Raw genomic sequence first — 16154 nt, 5'->3', positions numbered from 1 at the left:
TGGCTGCACCAGCAGCAGGCTGCAGGTGCTGACCCTTGGCCCAGAGCCCCGTCCCAGAAGCCATCCAAGTGGGACCACTGAGGCAGGCAGCACTGCAGGGCTGAACTCCCGGGCAGCTGTGCCTCCCCAGAGCTGCCCCTCGCCTCCAGCCTGGCCATAAGAGATTATAATATCCCTTCAGAATAGCCTATGCCTGTGCCAGAAAGTGAGGGACATGCTCAGAAGGTGATGGGGACATTCCAAGGGACACTGGAGCCATCCTGTGGCTTCTCACCTTTGCTCACAATTTACAGCTTTCCAGCTGCTTCCAGGTTTTAAGCTCCCATCCTGTAGTATATCAGGGAAAACACACATCCTATAAACATCCTATAAAACCAGGACTTCAGACAACAGATCAGCAGCAGGCTTCCCCTCCCGGCTTCCTTCCAGGGACTGAGGAGCATGCACACGCCCAGTGTCCTATCCAGAGTCTTGGTCTTAGTCCTCCTCCATCCCAAAGAACCTGCTGCTGCCTTTGACTTCCCGAGCCCAGTGGGCTCCAGGCTTCAGCACCCCGCACTACTCACTATTTCTTTTCTGATTTTGATTCACAGAGACCTTATTTTTTAGCCTGGCATTGACTTTTTAATTTACTTTATATATTTCACCTATTTACTGTTTGGAGAAGAGAGGATACATTCAAACCTAAATTATCCAAAACATCCTAAAGGGAAATTCAGCCACATTCCAACAGTGTTCTCTTTAAAAGGTCATAGGTCAATCTATCAGACTGTAGCAAAAAGACAGTGGGGGAGAGAATCCTGGAAAGAAGGTGGCAAAGCAGTTCCCTTTGCGGTGGGGACCCAGCCAGGGGAGGACCAGCAGGGGGAGGACCAGCGGGGGGGAGCACCAGCTGGGGGAGGCGCAGCTGGGGGAGGACCAGCGGGGGGGGGGGAGGGCCACCCCGGGGAGGACATGTGGGAGGAGGCCCTTTGATCCTGGACTGAGGCACCAGCTCTGGCCAAGTCCGTAGTAGGGCTGCCCTGGTGCTGCTGCCTCACAGGGCAAGTCCCCATCCCTCAGGGAAAAGGCACTGATCCCAACACCGGGTGAGGACAACCTGGCTGGAGGAGGGGCTGCGAGCTCCCTAAGTCACCTGAGCTGCCTCAGGTCAGCCCAGGTCGGGAGGCCAAGGCGGGAAGGGGAGAGGAGGGTGTCCCGTTCGTTCCCCAGGCCGGTCGCGGACCCTGAGCTACTTCGCCCTCCCCAAGGCCCACACTTTCCCTAGGCGCCCCCTCGCCCCCTGTCCGCAGCCAAGCCCCTCGCTCCTGCACCGGCGACCCCCATTTCCTGGGCGGACCCCCGGGGCAGGACCCTCCGTGGGGCACAAGCACGTGCCCAACAGGGCAGGGACCCTGCCTGCGTCCCCGGGGCTCCCACGAGGCAGCGAGGCAGCGGGGCGGGCCCGGAGCGGGGCAGGGGGGAGCGGGGGGCGGGCGGGGGAAGCCGGGGGGCGAGGGCAGCGGGAGCAGCAGGGGGAAGCAGGTGGGAGCCACCGCCCGCGGCCACGGGTGCGGGAGCCGCCCCGCCGGCCGCGCCCCGCCGCGCCCCTGCCGAGTGGGCGGAGCTCCCCGCCGCCGCCCTCCCGGGCCCGCCGCCGCCCGCCGGGTCCTAGCGCCGGGTCCGGACTCCGGGGCGGGCACCTGCGCTGCCTCTCGCCGGTCGCGGCCCGCGGGGTGACCCGGCGGCCGGCCTCGCCGCAGCTGCCCCTCCGCCCCGCCCGTCATGAGGAGCGCGCAGCCCCTGGTCCTTCTGTCCCTGGTGGCTTTTTGCCGGCGCGGTGAGTTCTCTTTGGGAGCGGAGGGGCGCGCCCGGTCCCCCGCGCAGCAGCAGCGGCCACAGGTGGGAGGCGGGAGGGCGGGGCGGGTGCCCGCCGGGGGAGGGGCCCGAGGCTGTCCCGGCCGGTCGGGGTCGTGGGCGAGGCGAGCCCAGCCGGGACCTGGGGGGTCCGAGGTGTGGGGTGGGGGCTGGCCGTGCTCCCCGCGCACCTGCCCCACCGCCTCCCGGCGCACCTGCCCCACAGCCTCCCCGCGCACCTGCCCGACCGCCTCCCCGCGCACCTGCCCCACTGCCTCCCGGCGCACCTGCGCCACCGCCTCCCGGCGCACCTGCGCCACCGCCTCCCCGCGCACCTGCCCAGACCGCCGCCCCGCGCACCTGCCCCACCGCCTCCCGGCGCACCTGCCCCACCGCCTCCCCGCGAGGACCTGTGAGCTCAGCCCGGGCTGCGATGCATCGGGGTGCGGGACGCGGACTCCAGGCGCCCACAGGCTCCGCGGCGGCCCGGTGTAGACGCCAGGGAGCTCACCCCGCTGCCCCGCCTTGGAGAGGGGCCCCCAGGTTGCCGGGGAATCCGGAAACCCAGCCGGGACGGGAGGGGCTTGCCCAGATCGCCGACCCAGAATGTTGCAGTTGGGGGCGGGTCTCCCAAGAAACACACTCTCCGGACACCGCTGCCTCGGGCCACCCACTCTTGGGGCTGCGCTGGCTTGGACAGACGGGCGAGGGGCCGGCCGGCGCCGTGGAGCCGGGCCTCTGACACCTGGACGGGAGGCCCCATGGCCCTTCCCAGGCTGAGTCCCGGCGTGGCGAGGTTGCCTTCTCTGGGTTTCAGGATCCCCCCGAGTCCAAGGACTCTTTCAGCCCCTGCGGTCTGCCCCGAGCTTGCCCTCTGAGCCCTGGCTGGCCAGGAAGACCAGGACGCAGCTTCCCTGGATGGGACACCCCACTGGGGGTGCAGGAGGCCGGAGTGAGAGGACATACAAGTTCCTCCCGGGCAGTGAAGCTGTCCCCAACATGGCGTCCCCACCCAATGAGTGTGTCGGGGCCTGTCACCACTTGCTGGGCGACCCCGTGCCACTCCCGTCGCCTCTCCGGGCCTCAGAATCCCCATCTGTTCTGTAGAAGGGACATGCCCTGCCTACAGCCTTGGGACTCAGATGTGACTCTGGTGCAGTGTTTCTTAAGCTCGGGCCAGGATTGCCCAGCACAGGTTCCTGGGCCCCACCCTGTCCTCACGGGATCGGGAGCTCTGGAAATAGAGCCTGGGAACCTGCATCCAGGTGATTCTTACACATGACTGGAGATGCTACTCATACTATATCGTGAGCTTTTTGTAAAAAGTAAAAACTCCAACCTTTTTTTTTTTAAATCCAGAGCTGCCTTTTAATAAATACAAATCTCCCGATCCTTTTCTCAGTTAAGGACACACCCAAGCTGAAAATCACTCTGCTTCTTGGATGCCGCCTTGCCAGGAGATTCTGTTGATCTTTAGCTTCTGTAGTTTGTGTTCCAAAGCAATAGGTGTTTTTTCATTTTTCTAATATTAGGTTTTAAGATTATGCTTTTTTGACACACAGTTAACACAGTTGAGGATTCAGGCTATGGCTTCCTCCCAGATTGTTAATCCCTTTCTGCAGGGGCAGGGGGCGGGGCTGTTTGTCCAGAAAAGGCCTAGGAAGGACAGACACAACTCCCCAGAGCCACTGAGTCATGACTGACCCCTAGTGGTGGCCTCTCTGTTGCCGTGTGGACCCATGTGCTGAGGTGTGACCCCCCAGAGGCACCCAGGAGGCTTCCACTCATTCTGCGCCACACTTGTCATGCAGGGGTGAGAGGCCCGTCTCTTGTCTTTTGAACCCAGCAGGCAGAAAGCAACACATAAGTGTTGTTCTGGGCTCCGGCTGCCTTTTTGGTGGAGATGGGAGTGCGTCCCAGCCCCCGTGGGTCAGCCTGCTGGTCGTCCACCCTCCCACCCCCGCCTACACAGGCACACGTACAAGTGCAAACCTGCGAAGGCAGGAACACACGCTGGGCTGGGTCACCAACACGGTCTCCCTTTGAGGGCAGGACAAGGACAGAGGCACCGGGGTCTGGGGGGGCCCTCCCTGCGGGTGGCTCCGAGACCACTCTGGCTCTCACTGGCTGGGGTTCCTCAGGTCTTTGTCTTAGTTTCCCCAGATGAGAAACGGGGAACAGGCAAGAAAGTCTGAGGTTTTCAGAACCGCCAACTCTGGAGCCCACAGCCCGTCCCCAGGATGGGGAATGGACCCTCAGGCCAGCCGAGTGCCCAAGAAGCAGGGAAGCCCCAAAGGTGAGCACGCGGAGTATCCCAGCCTGCAGAGCAGCCCTGGCCTGTCAGGAACCCGGTGGACCAGCCTCCTGGGGCTACAGAGACGTGGGTCCCAGCCTCTCCCTGTCCTACAGGACCAGGAGCTGCAGATTCTGACCCAGACACACCTCAGAAAGGCCAGAGGGGCCTGGCAAGTGATAGGGACATGCTTTCTGAAATGACAGGTCAGCCCACATACACACACAGAACAGGCTGTGGGAGGGACCAGCTTTAGCCTGGGGCTGCAGACGGGCTTCGGGGTATTCAAACAGCTGGCCTCTGGGAGGGTCCAGTGGAGCAGAGGCAGAGCTCAGAATCTAGGCCAAGCATCCAGAGGACCCCTCTGGACAGCCCCAGGCAGCCTGGGGGAGGGACAGTGGGCAGCAGGTGCACCCGGGAGCATCTTTCACAAGGCACTAAATATTGCATCTGCTCCAGATAGGCAGCGAGTTGGAAAGTGCAGGCGGAGGCTGAGTGGCGGCTCCGCAGCCGCACGTCCAGCCCTGCACCCACCCAGGAGCCCACCTCAGCCTGGCTGAGCCGGCAATCTCGGCCCGGCCCTCTGGCCCCACCCAGGGAAAGGGTTGGGCAAAAAGCAGAGCCCTGGTGCTTCAGGGAAGGCAGCTGGTGGTGAGCTTCCCACAGGATGAGACCCAGTCCCCTGGGCACCCCGCCCCCTCCTGGTCCCCACTCTGGCCGCAGCTGCTCTCCTGCCCCTGGCTACTTCCTCTGCGCATCTCCTCTTCCCTGCTGCTGGGCTCTGGGCTCGAGTGCCCTTGACCTTCCTCAGAGTCTCCCTCTGAGGCACCGCCCCCAGCTCTGCCCTTAGCTGGCACCAGGGTAAACAGGACCAAGGCCCGAGCTCACCTTCAGTCCCAGACGAGTGAAGGACACATGGGGCAAAGAGCCACGTACCACTGGGCAAGAGATCCAGGGCCGTGGGCACCGAGGGCGCAGGCCAGGCTTCGGGCAGGAGCCACACCTCTCCTGTCCGCCCAGACCAGAGCCAATGGCCGGCGGGACCCTGGCACCCAGGTCTCAAAGGCACCTTCACTCTGGAAGTCTTAACTCCGAAACCTTTGCCGTGGTCAGTCCCGTTCTCATGTGGAAGCACCAGCATGCACCCTGCTTGGTGACACGCACCGCAAACCCCCAGGCAGGATCATTCTGGTGCTTTGCCTGCTCTCGTCTCTGGCACATACCATGGTGCCTGGCACAGGACGGACACGTGACGGTCGGTGGCCTGGGGGCAGTGCTGGCCGAGGAAAGAGTGGCCTCACTCGGAAGTAAGAGCGAACCGTGGCGGGGCAAGGCTAGGTAGGGCAGGGGTTGGGGGGACAGTGAGGGCCGGCTGGTGCCAGAGGCAAGGGGCTTTGGATGCGGAGCTGGCGCATCGGGGCTGCAGGCCGGGAAGGCCCTGGCCGGGGGACTGCTCCACGACCCCTGTCCCCCTGGGGTGGCACGTGGTGGCAGAGGCAGAGTCGTGGCAGGGAGGCTACAGGAAGAGCGGGAGAGGGAGTCCAGATGGATGGACTTGGGATACGGAGCACACCTGCGGCTCCCATCCTGGACCAACCGTCGGGGTGTGGGCTGCCCTCCTGCAGAGGGCAGGGGGGAAGAGGAGGCGGCACCAGGGAAGACAGCCAAGCTCTGCCTCGGCGCCCGCGGGGGGCCCACACGGCGGCCTGCAGCCTCTTCCCGGCCCGCGCTGGCGCGATGGGGCCCTGCCACCTGAGTGCGCCTGTTTTCCCAGGGGACTGCCGCATGGCCAACGCAGAGGAGAAGCTGGTTGACGACCTTCTAAACAGAACCCGCTACAACAACCTGATCCGGCCGGCCACCAGCTCAGCCCAGCTCATCTCCATCCAGCTGCAACTCTCGCTGGCGCAGCTCATCAGCGTGGTAGGTGCAGGCCGGCCCCCACGGCGTCGTGGTGAACGGCTGGGGCCCGCGGCTTTGCCCACGCTTCAGGGGAGGCCAGATCCTCTGCCGCCTCTCTTCCTTGTGCAGGAACTAAGGAGTCTGCCGAAGCCGTGAGGCCCGAGGCCCCTGTGCGGTACCTCTTTCCTCCCGGGAGCACAGGCTCCGCTCGGGCTCTCCCCCTGCACCGCATGCCTGCCCACCCCCGGCACACTGGTCCCAGTTTGGAGCCACCTGCTAATCTGGGATCTCAGTATCAATTAAAATGCTTTGACTTCAAGTCTGAGAACATCTGAGCACCAGTGGCTAAAACAGTAAGAACAAGGCCACGAGAGCAGGCCAGCAGGGTCCGTGATGGTTGGTGGTGTTGGGGTGCTACGGGGCTGCATGTGATTCTGGTTCCCCCCACAGTCGTAGGATGGTGGCCACAGCTCCAAACGTGACATCCTCACACGGCAATGTCTGTGGCAGGAGCTGGCAAATCCTTCCCGGGGTCCCATGTCGACTAGGAGGACAAGCGTCCCAGAGGGCTGCCTTGTAGGGAGCCCTGGGGTCCTGGCCCCGCCTTAGCCACAGCAGCTGTGACGTAGGGAGACACAGCAAGGAGGCTGGAGATGGGCTGAGAAGTCCGTGGGGGTCGTGGCTTTGTTAACAGAGAAGTTGTGAAGGGAATGACCCCTAGGGGGGGCAGCCCACAGGCCTCCTCCCCGCGCTGTGTGGGGACGGGACCAGTGAGCGTGGGTGTGGAAAGGGGGCCCAGGTTGCAGAGTTCACAAGCAGGGCCGTGGGGTGGGGACAGGGGTGCGGAGATCCCGGGAGCTCCCCTTCTCCCCTCCTTGTCTCTGAGCCAACACATCCAGAGGAGCCATGGCCCTTCCCGTCCCATCGACAGGGCTGGAACCTGCCTCAGGAGTGGCTCTGAGGGGCATATTGCAGGCACCGTGTGAGTCACGGGGAGGGAGGCAAACAGTGGGGCTGAGCCTCCTGGGGCAGGTGGCTGGCTTCTCTCCCGCCCCCCCAAACCACCACCCTGCAGAGGGCTGGGGGGAAGGCCCCTGGGAGGAAGCACAGCCAGAGGATGGGGGAGGGAGGAACACCCTCTGAGCCCCACTGGAAAGAATAGGGAATTCAGGCCAAGCCAGGCCCAGGCTGACAGCGGATGTTACGGTCCAGCCAGAGGCTTTGTGCTTAATGGGGTGAGCCAGCTGCCTCTCTGCAGCTGCCGGCCCGGGTGAGGGGAAATAGGCAGGTGGCCCCAGGCACACTTGCAGGCAGAGGCCGCCCCTGCCAGGCCTCCTCTGTGGGCCCTGTGAGGCAACAGAAGTTACCAGAAGGAGGAGGGCACCCAACCTCCAGCCCTGCACTGTGAGCTGTGATCACCCTGAAAGCAGTGTGGAGACTAGGTGTTCTGTTCTTCAGTTCTAGGAGCTGCTTCTTCTGTATTCCAGGGTCTGGTTTTCAAGGAGGGAGGGTTATGGGCAAGACTAGTTTATTTTATTTTATTTTATTTTATTTTATTTTATTTTATTTTATTTTATTTTATTTTATTTTTTTAAATTTTTTTAATTTTTTTTTTTTTTGCAAGACTAGTTTAAAGATGGAAGCTTCTACGGAGAAAGCAAGGAGTGTGTGCTGGGCGTGGCAGCAGGCCCTCATGGTGCTCCCTGGGGTGGCCAGGTCTTGAGCTGGTGTCCTCAGTGGGTTCAGCAGCCACTGTAGGTGAGAACGTCACAAGTGATGTATCTGGAACGCAGGTGGCCATGTAATATGTTTGCTCAAACTGACCCAATTGCTCACTTAAGACCTATGCATTTTACCGTATGTAAACTTTACTGCAACTTAAAGAAATGTTTTTAAAGAAAGATAAAGGCATTCAGCGTTTGGTAAAGGCAGAGTAGGTTGCTGCAGACTAACTTTTCCATAAGAACAACTAGAAAAGTTGTATAAAAATGCCTCTCCCTGCACAAATCTGTTTGACAGTCTTGGAGAATGCAGCCAGGTCTTGAGGGACCAGGTTCCGGGAGGTGACCCTTTGGTCTGTGGTGCTTTTCCCCACATGTGATGACAGGTACACAGTAAAAGCCCAAGGGGCTAAGAAGCTGAGTACAGCGTGGTGGCCACGAGGCTGGAAGCCCAGCTGAATATCTGGTGCTCCTCCAAGGCTGGGGACACATACCAGCATTTCAGCCCCATGAGATGCGGAGACCCTGAAAAGACCACCTATAAAATTAAAAATGGATCAAAAATAGACCAGCCCTCAAAACAACTAAACATGCTTTGAACCAGCTCAGATACAGACTAGATGACAGGGATCTGCCTCTCCTCTAACTGCCTGCCATTAAGCCAAAGTCAGTACTCCCTGGAGGCATATGAAGCTTACTAGGCACACAATAAGGCAAGATGAAATGAGAAAAGACCGAGAGAAAAAAGAAGACAATGGAAACAGATGCACAGATGATTCAGATATTGGAGTGATCTGACAAAGATTTTATTTTATTTTTTTTAAATTTTTATTTATTTATGATAGCCAGAGAGAGAGAGAGAGAGAGAGAGGCAGAGACACAGGCAGAGGGAGAAGCAGGCTCCATGCACCGGGAGCCCGACGTGGGATTTGATCCCGGGTCTCCAGGATCGCGCCCTGGGCCAAAGGCAGGCACCAAACCGCTGGGCCACCCAGGGATCCCCTGACAAAGATTTTAAAGCAATTCCCAATAATAGGGCAAATTTTATGTTACATGCATTTTACCACTATTAAAAATAAATAATGAAGACAATTAATAATAAATTTTTCTGAATAAATTTTCCTAAAAGGAAAATAACAGCCATCTGTACATTCAAGGAATTTATAATGATGGAGAATTTAAAATTCACTGAATGGGGTTAATAGCAGATGGGTCATAGCAGAAGAGAAGGTTAATGCACTGGAAGAGAGGTCAATAGAAAATATCTAGACAAATGACCAGGTAAAGGATGCAGAAAAGACTATAATACAGTACATGACGAAAAGGTCAGCTCTATCCGGGGTCCTGGGAGTTCAGGGAAGGAGAAACAATCAAACAGAAGCAGTGTGTGAGTGATACTGGCAGAACTTTCCAAACCTGACCAAAGACATGAAAATACAGATTCAAGAGTCTCTATGAACCCTCTGAGGGATAAACACAAAATCATACTCAGGCTCACCTTGGCAACTCCTTACAACCAAAGGCAAAGAGACAATCTTAACCGTGGTGATGGTGGGAGGCTGGGGGCGAGGTAGGGGCAACCATAATACTGACAGCTGAACATGGAAGCCAAGGAGCTGAATGACACTTTAAAGTCCCACAAGAGGGGACCTGGGTGGCTCAGCGGTTTGGGGCCTGCCTCTGGCTCAGGGCGTGATCTTGGCATCCCGGGATTGAGTCCCCCATCAGGCCCCCTGCGTGGAGCCTGCTTCTCCCTCTGCCTGTGTCTCTGCCTCTCCCTCTCTGTGTGTGTCTCTCATGAATAAATAAATAAAATATTAAAAAAATAAAGTCCCACAAGAACAAAACTGCAAGCCTAGAAGGTAGACAACCAGTGAAAATATACTTCAAAAATAAAGGTCAAATAAAGATGTTTTTAGGCCAAAAAGAATTTAACACAAGACGAGCAAATACTAAAGGACGTTCTTTAATCATAAGGAAAACAATCCCAGATGGAAACATTGAAACGTAGGAAAGAGTGAAGCACAGCAGAAAGGGTCAATGTATGGGTGAATTTAAGTTAAATCGACTGCATAAAACAGTAGTTACTCATTAGGTTTTAATCACATGTAGAATTAAATAATGACAGCACTAGCCTGCTTCAGGAGGGGACAGAGGGTGCTAAAATGTTTGACATCCTTGCCCTGTTCTGGAAGCAATACAGCTACTCATTTATATTAGATTCTAACACATCAGATACCTGTGTATTATAGTCACCAGGGTAGCAACTAAAGAAGAGTCTTGTTGCTATGCACAGAAAATGGAATGACAAAATAACTAAAACATAGCAAGAAAGGAGAGGAAAGGGATGGTGTAGATAACAGACTATAGGTTTAAACTCAAATAAAATCAGTAACTAAATTAAATGTAAATGGCCTAAATAATTAGTACAAGACAATGTGAGGATGTCAGCTGCCTGGATTTCCAGGAGGGAATAGCATGTGCAAAGGGAGGAGCAAAGAAAGGAGCGCACGTGGGAGGGTGCTGGGTGTGTGCTGTCTGGAGCCCATGGGGAGGGCGGAGGGGGCAGCCGGTGTAGGGCCATGTCCATGCTGAGCAGGACTTTGGCTTTTACTTTGGGTAGACGGGGAAGGAGGGGGTTTCAGCAGAGCTGCATAGTCTGAGAAGATGAGAACAGCCTTTGGGGAAGTTCACCCTGGCTGCTGAGACAGCCTGGGTGAGGAGGAAGACCGCGGGGCAAGGAGGAAGATCAAGGGGCAAGGAGGAAGACAGGGTGGGAAGAGGAAGATGGGGAGCAAGGAGGAAGACTGGGTGGGGCGGGGGAGGAGGCAGATGTCCTGGGTTTGGGGGGGCTGGGGACCGGGACAGATGCTGCTGGCCACCCAGGCAGCTGGGCTGAAACAAAGCTGCGGCGCGGCGGGCAGCGTCTTCAGGACTTGGGGTCAGAGGCCCCGGCGTCCGGCTCGTGGAGTCATCGCGGGGCCCGAGCCAGCGAAGCATTGGTCCGGCAGGTTCACGAGCTGTGGCCCACACGCTGGGGGTGGGATCCGACGGAGCCGTCCCAGCGTCAATGGGCAGTGGCTGGCCACCTGGCGGAGCTCGGTGCCCTCGCCTTCCTCCCCGCTCACCTCCCCGTTTCCCTCCCCAGAATGAGCGCGAACAGATCATGACCACCAACGTCTGGCTGAAACAGGTAAGTGCACACAGGATCCGCAGCGGGGGGCATGTCCTCCAGGGCCGCCCCTTGGTGGCGGCGACCTCAGAATGACAGGGCCTTGCTCGCGTGTGCAGGAGTGGACCGACTACCGTCTGGCCTGGAACATCTCCCGCTACGAGGGCGTCAACATCCTGAGGATCCCCGCTAAGCGCATCTGGCTGCCCGACATCGTGCTTTACAACAAGTGAGGGGCGGGGCTGGCTGAGGAGGTGGGGGACCCGGGCAGCAGGAGGAGGTGGAGGGCAGCAGGTGGAAGAGGTGAGGGGGCACTGGGGCAGCAGGTCGGGGGGGCCGGGGCAGTAGGCCCAGCCTCGGGGGGTCCTCGGTCCCCACACCAGCCCTGGGCCTCACCTGCGCCTCACTCACCCAGCCAGGCTGGGCTGTGAGGATGCAGGAGGAATTAGAAGAGGGAAGCGCCAGCAACCGCCACATGGGTGGGAAAGTGGAGGCCTGGGGGCAGGAGTCGCCCTGGCTCCTCAGGCACAGCTGGGACCAGGGCCAGCATGTGGGCTACGTACAGGGCTCGTTCCGTCCCGCCTCCTGGCTGACTGGCCCTCACCATGTCGATGCTGGGCGTTGGCAGCACAGTATCTCGGGTCGGCCAAGGGGCCCGGAGAGCCTTGTGGGCTCAGTGTCACCAGCAGCACGCGAAACAAGCGTGAGGTCTGTGCACACCAGGCCTGGTTTTGGGTTCTAGGTGTGCTTCTTCCTCATTTTCTGACCCTGAAGACATCACCTACCTTCTCAGTATCCCCACCCGTCAGACGGGAATGCTACTAAACCCCAGGGCCGTGACCCCTGCTGTCCCTTGAGGGCAGCAGGGCCGGTACGGCGACCACGGGGCAGGCCTGTGGGCTGGCCGGGTGCTCACCGCACTCCTCTCGTGCCCCCAGCGCCGACGGGACCTACGAGGTGTCTCTCTACACCAACGTGGTGGTGCGCTCCAACGGCAGCATCCTGTGGCTGCCGCCCGCCATCTACAAGAGCGCCTGCAAGATCGAGGTCAAGCACTTCCCCTTCGACCAGCAGAACTGCACCCTCAAGTTCCGTTCCTGGACCTACGACCACACAGAGATCGACATGGTGCTCAAGTCACCCACGGCCAGCATGGACGACTTCACTCCCAGCGGCGAGTGGGACATCGTGGCGCTGCCTGGGCGCAGGACGGTGAACCCGCAGGACCCCAGCTACGTGGACGTGACGTACGACTTCATCCTGCGGCGCAAGCCGCTCTTCTACACCATCAACCTCATCATCCCCTGCCTGCTCATCACCTCGCTGGCCATCCTGGTCTTCTACCTGCCATCCGACTGCGGCGAGAAGATGACGCTGTGCATCTCCGTGCTGCTGGCGCTCACCGTCTTCCTGCTGCTCATCTCCAAGATCGTGCCGCCCACGTCCCTGGACGTGCCGCTCATCGGCAAGTACCTCATGTTCACCATGGTGCTGGTCACCTTCTCCATCGTCACGAGCGTCTGTGTGCTCAACGTGCACCACCGCTCGCCCAGCACCCACACCATGGCGCCCTGGGTCCGGCGCTGCTTCCTGCACAAGCTGCCCACCTTCCTCTTCATGAAGCGCCCGGACAGCAGCCCCTCGAGGGCCCCCCGGCCCGGCCGGCTGCAGCCCAGCGGGACCGAGGCCGCCGCCCCCCAGCCCTACGGGAGCCCCGTGTACCCTGTGAACCCCACGCCTGCGGCCCCCAAGTCCCCAGCGGGCTCGGGCTCCGGCGTGGGGTCCACGGCCCGCGACCTCCGGCTGAGGGCTTCCGGGAGGTTCCGGCGGGACGTGCAGGAGGCCTTAGAGGGCGTCAGCCTCATCGCCCGGCACATGCAGAGTGACGACCGAGACCAGAGCGTAAGTCCGACCCAGCCCCACTTCCCACAGCCCCTGCCCGGGGCCCCCAGCTGCAGCAGGGGACCCACTGCTGGACTGAGTGTGTGGCTTCCTGCGTTGGGGAAGGGGAAAGAAGGAGCGAGGATCCCATGTTTGTTTTGGGGTCCCCCCAAAGCAGCCCCTGAGGTGAGGGCCTGGGCCAAAGTGGTTCAATGTGGGTGACCTCGGGAGGCCCAGGGAGGAGGCAGGGGGAGACTGGGAAGGGCAGGCAGCCCCCGAGTACTGGGCTCTGGGGGCTGGGTCCTCAGGAGACCCCATGAGGAGCAGGGGGCAGAGGAGGGCAGAGCGGGGCCGTGGGGCTGGAAGGTGCCCCAGCCTGGGGGACCAGGGTGGGCATCTGCTCCTGCCCTCACCTGCCCGTGGGGCAGCCACACAGGTGGCCCCGGCAACGGGGGTCAGAGCGACCGGGCCCAACGTCGCTGCGTCCAGGGTCATAATGCCGAACGGAAGACGATTACATTTTTTTGGAAGATTTTTTGTTTATTTATTCATGAGAGACACAGAGAGACAGAGACACGGGCAGAGAGAGAAGCAGGCTCCATGCAGGGAGCCCGAGGCAGGGCTCGATCCCGGGACCCTGGGGTCACGCCCTGGGCCCCCCGGGCTGCCCCAGAGTCTTGAAGACAGGTCGAGTTTACCTCCCCAGGACAGAGGACGGTCTGCGGCCCGGGCAGGGGATGCTGGCCTCCCTCTGGCGCCCCCGGAGGGTCCGGGACCCGCTTCCACGCCCGCTGCCAGCAGCCACATACGGGGCGCCCCACGCACAGCCCAAACAGTGGTCGGAAATCAGGGCTGTGGGAGCGAAACCCCAGGGGCAGGGAGAGGCCGCAAGGGGGCGGAGGAAGGGGAGGGACGGGGAGGGGCGGGGAGGGGCATGGGGGAGGGGAGCGGGGGGAGGGCGCGCGGGGCGTGGCGGCGGGGGAGGGGTCTGGGGAAGGGAGGGGGAGGGGAGGGAGGGAGAAGGGGCGGGGCGGGGACGCAGGGCGGGGCGAGGGGCCTGGGAGGGGCGCGGCGGGGGCGGGGCGGGCCTGGCGGGGCGGTTCCGGGGAGCCCGGACCCACGGGGCCGCAGCCGCCGCGCCCTGCGAGTCCTGCTCGGGCCACTCCCGCGGGGCCGTGGGCGCGGGACCCCGGCTCAGCCCGTCCCCAGCGCACAGCCCACAGCGGCCCGGGGATGGGGTCGGGGCGGTGAGGACGCGGCACGGGGAGGCTGCCCCGCGGCCGGAGGAGCGGAGCCGGTTGGGGACCAGGCCCCGGGGCAGCGGGTTCAGCAGCGGCTTCCAGGCGTCCTGCCCCCAGGCGCGGGGTGCGCCCCAGATCCTCCTTTGGGTAGAGCCGGCCCAGGGAGGGGGCTGGGCCTGAAAATAAGGGAAGGGGCCGGGGATCCCCGGGGGGCTCAGCGGTTTGGCGCCTGCCCTTGGCCCGGGGCGTGACCCTGGGGTTCTGGGATCGAGTCCCCTGTCGGGCTCCTGCATGGAGCCTGCTTCTCCCTCTGCCTGGGTCTCTCTCTCTCTCTCTCTGTCTATCATAAATAAATCAATCTTAAAAAAAAAATAAATAAGGGAAGGGGCCTCGCATGCCCAGGCCACCGGGTGGCTCTAGGTCACAGCACGGCCTTAATAACCCTTTCTGGGGGGATCCCTGGGTGGCGCAGCGGTTTGGCGCCTGCCTTTGGCCCAGGGCCCGATCCTGGAGACCCGGGATCGAATCCCACATCAGGCTCCCGGTGCATGGAGCCTGCTTCTCCCTCTGCCTGTATCTCTGCCTCTCTCTCTCTCTCTCTCTGTGTGTGACTATCATAAATAAATAAAAAAAATTTAAAAAAAAATAAAAATAACCCTTCCTGGACGGCCCAGCACCCCGGGGCCTGCAGGCCTGCAGGGCTGGGGGCGCTGGCCGGGTGAGGGCCGGTGGTCCCAGCCCCAACAGTGAGGGCCCCCCTCCAGGAAGGAAGGGGAGCAGGGAGGTCCCAGCACCCGTAATGGGCCCTCTGTCTGCCGGCAGGTCGTGGAGGACTGGAAGTACGTGGCCATGGTGGTGGACCGCCTGTTCCTCTGGGTGTTTGTGGTCGTGTGTGTGCTGGGCACTGTGGGGCTCTTCCTGCCACCCCTCTTCCAGACCCACACCCCCTCGGACGGGCCCTAGGCCCCCAGGGGGGCGACGGGGAGGTGGCACGAGCAGCCAACTGGGCAGTTTGCTGCTTCCTTCTGAGCGATGGCTGAGGAGGCCCTAAGTACATCACCGCGCGCAAACCACCAGTCAGGGGACAGGATGGAAGCCCCAGCTGTCATCTCTGAAAGCCCCAGGGAACCCAGCAGAACCCCTCCCTGCACCGGGGAGTAAGCGGGGCATCACAGCCGCACCCCTGTGTGCCAGGAATCCTGTCCGTAGCCCGGCCCAGCTGTCACCCCATCACTCTCCACTCCCCCGCCCACCAGCCCATGGGACTCCTCTCAGACCCCTACACACTTCTGGATTCTTCCAGCTCAAAGCCTGTGCATTTGCTGTACCTGCTGCCCCCACCGTCTGCCCAGGGGCTGTGCCCTGGCTGCGGTCCATTGTCTGCTCCCACGTCCCCTCCCCGAGAGGCCTTCCTCGGCCCTCCTGGGCACCTCAAGTTCTCAGTGCTGCTGTGTCGTTCCATGTTGCACCCACTAGAGTGTGAGCTCTGAGACAGCAGGAACTGTCCTTCGTGCTGGCGGCACCGTCCCCAGGGCATAGGCCCGAGCTCAGCACCCAGCAGGTGTTTAATAAAGGTTTGTTGAATGAATGAATGAATGAACGACTCCTGTTCCTTCTTCAGGCTCAGGTCCTGTCCTCTGAGTAGCCGTTCCTGTGCCCCTCCTGTGAGAATGACCCTCTCCAGCGCACTCCCCAGCCCTGGTCACGTGCTGCTTTGGAGCAAGGTGGGGTTCCCGGTGTCCCTACAGATGGTCTGATGGGTCAACACACCCGTGGCACCCAGCACCTGGCACATGATGGGTCGTTAAAATACTTGTGCAATACAGGAGCACTGAATTGCATATTTTAAACTACACAGTAAAGTTGACTTTTACGTAGTGTTCTCTCCACATTAACTTGATGTGTGTCATCAGGACACAGGAGAGCACGGTCACCCAGACGGCTCCGTCCTTGCTGGTCCCTCCAACCAGCACTAGGGTTTGGTCTTTACAAGTACAGCATTCCAATGAATCACACAGTGTGTCCCCGCTGGAGAGGGGGTGGCTTTTGTCCCTCAGCGCAGGCCTCTGAGACGCCCCCGTGTCGTCACATGCACCAACCCGATGTCC

At 60.6% G+C, this 16154-nt stretch overlaps 1 protein-coding gene across 5 annotated transcripts; it reads left to right on the top strand.

The window, feature by feature from the left end:
- The first annotated feature begins 1650 nt into the window (after window positions 1–1650).
- On the top strand, window positions 1651–15642 carry CHRNB4 (cholinergic receptor nicotinic beta 4 subunit). Of its 5 annotated transcripts, XM_072749162.1 has the most exons (6): window positions 1651–1819; window positions 5904–6052; window positions 10901–10945; window positions 11044–11153; window positions 11863–12826; window positions 14869–15642. In XM_072749162.1, the coding sequence occupies exons 1-6, from the start codon at window positions 1765–1767 to the stop codon at window positions 15007–15009; spliced, it is 1464 nt and encodes a 487-aa protein (XP_072605263.1). In that variant the 5' UTR covers window positions 1651–1764; the 3' UTR covers window positions 15010–15642. The 5 variants fall into 5 exon arrangements, with proteins under 5 accessions (XP_072605263.1, XP_072605262.1, XP_072605264.1 ...); XM_072749161.1 differs by lacking the exon at window positions 14869–15642 and having other exon boundaries at window positions 1680–1819; window positions 11863–13110; XM_072749163.1 differs by lacking the exons at window positions 1651–1819; window positions 14869–15642 and adding an exon at window positions 5342–5467 and having other exon boundaries at window positions 11863–13110.
- The last annotated feature ends 512 nt before the right edge of the window (window positions 15643–16154 follow it).

This window comes from Vulpes vulpes, chromosome 2 (genome assembly GCF_048418805.1).
Source record: "Vulpes vulpes isolate BD-2025 chromosome 2, VulVul3, whole genome shotgun sequence".
Taxonomy (NCBI): Eukaryota; Metazoa; Chordata; class Mammalia; order Carnivora; family Canidae; genus Vulpes; species Vulpes vulpes.
Note: the sequence above shows the minus strand (reverse complement) of the source record. Positions and strands in the feature narration are given on the sequence as shown.

What these genes read in the sequence shown, in the direction of transcription:
- CHRNB4 (XM_072749161.1), top strand. Translation starts at nt 1,765, where the DNA reads ATGAGGAGCGCGCAGCCCCTGGTCCTTCTGTCCCTGGTGGCTTTTTGC. An exon ending in GGTGGCTTTTTGCCGGCGCG is followed by an intron (nt 1,820 to 5,903) that starts GTGAGTTCTCTT and finishes CTGTTTTCCCAG; the next exon opens with GGGACTGCCGCATGGCCAAC. An exon ending in GACATCGTGCTTTACAACAA is followed by an intron (nt 11,154 to 11,862) that starts GTGAGGGGCGGG and finishes TCGTGCCCCCAG; the next exon opens with CGCCGACGGGACCTACGAGG.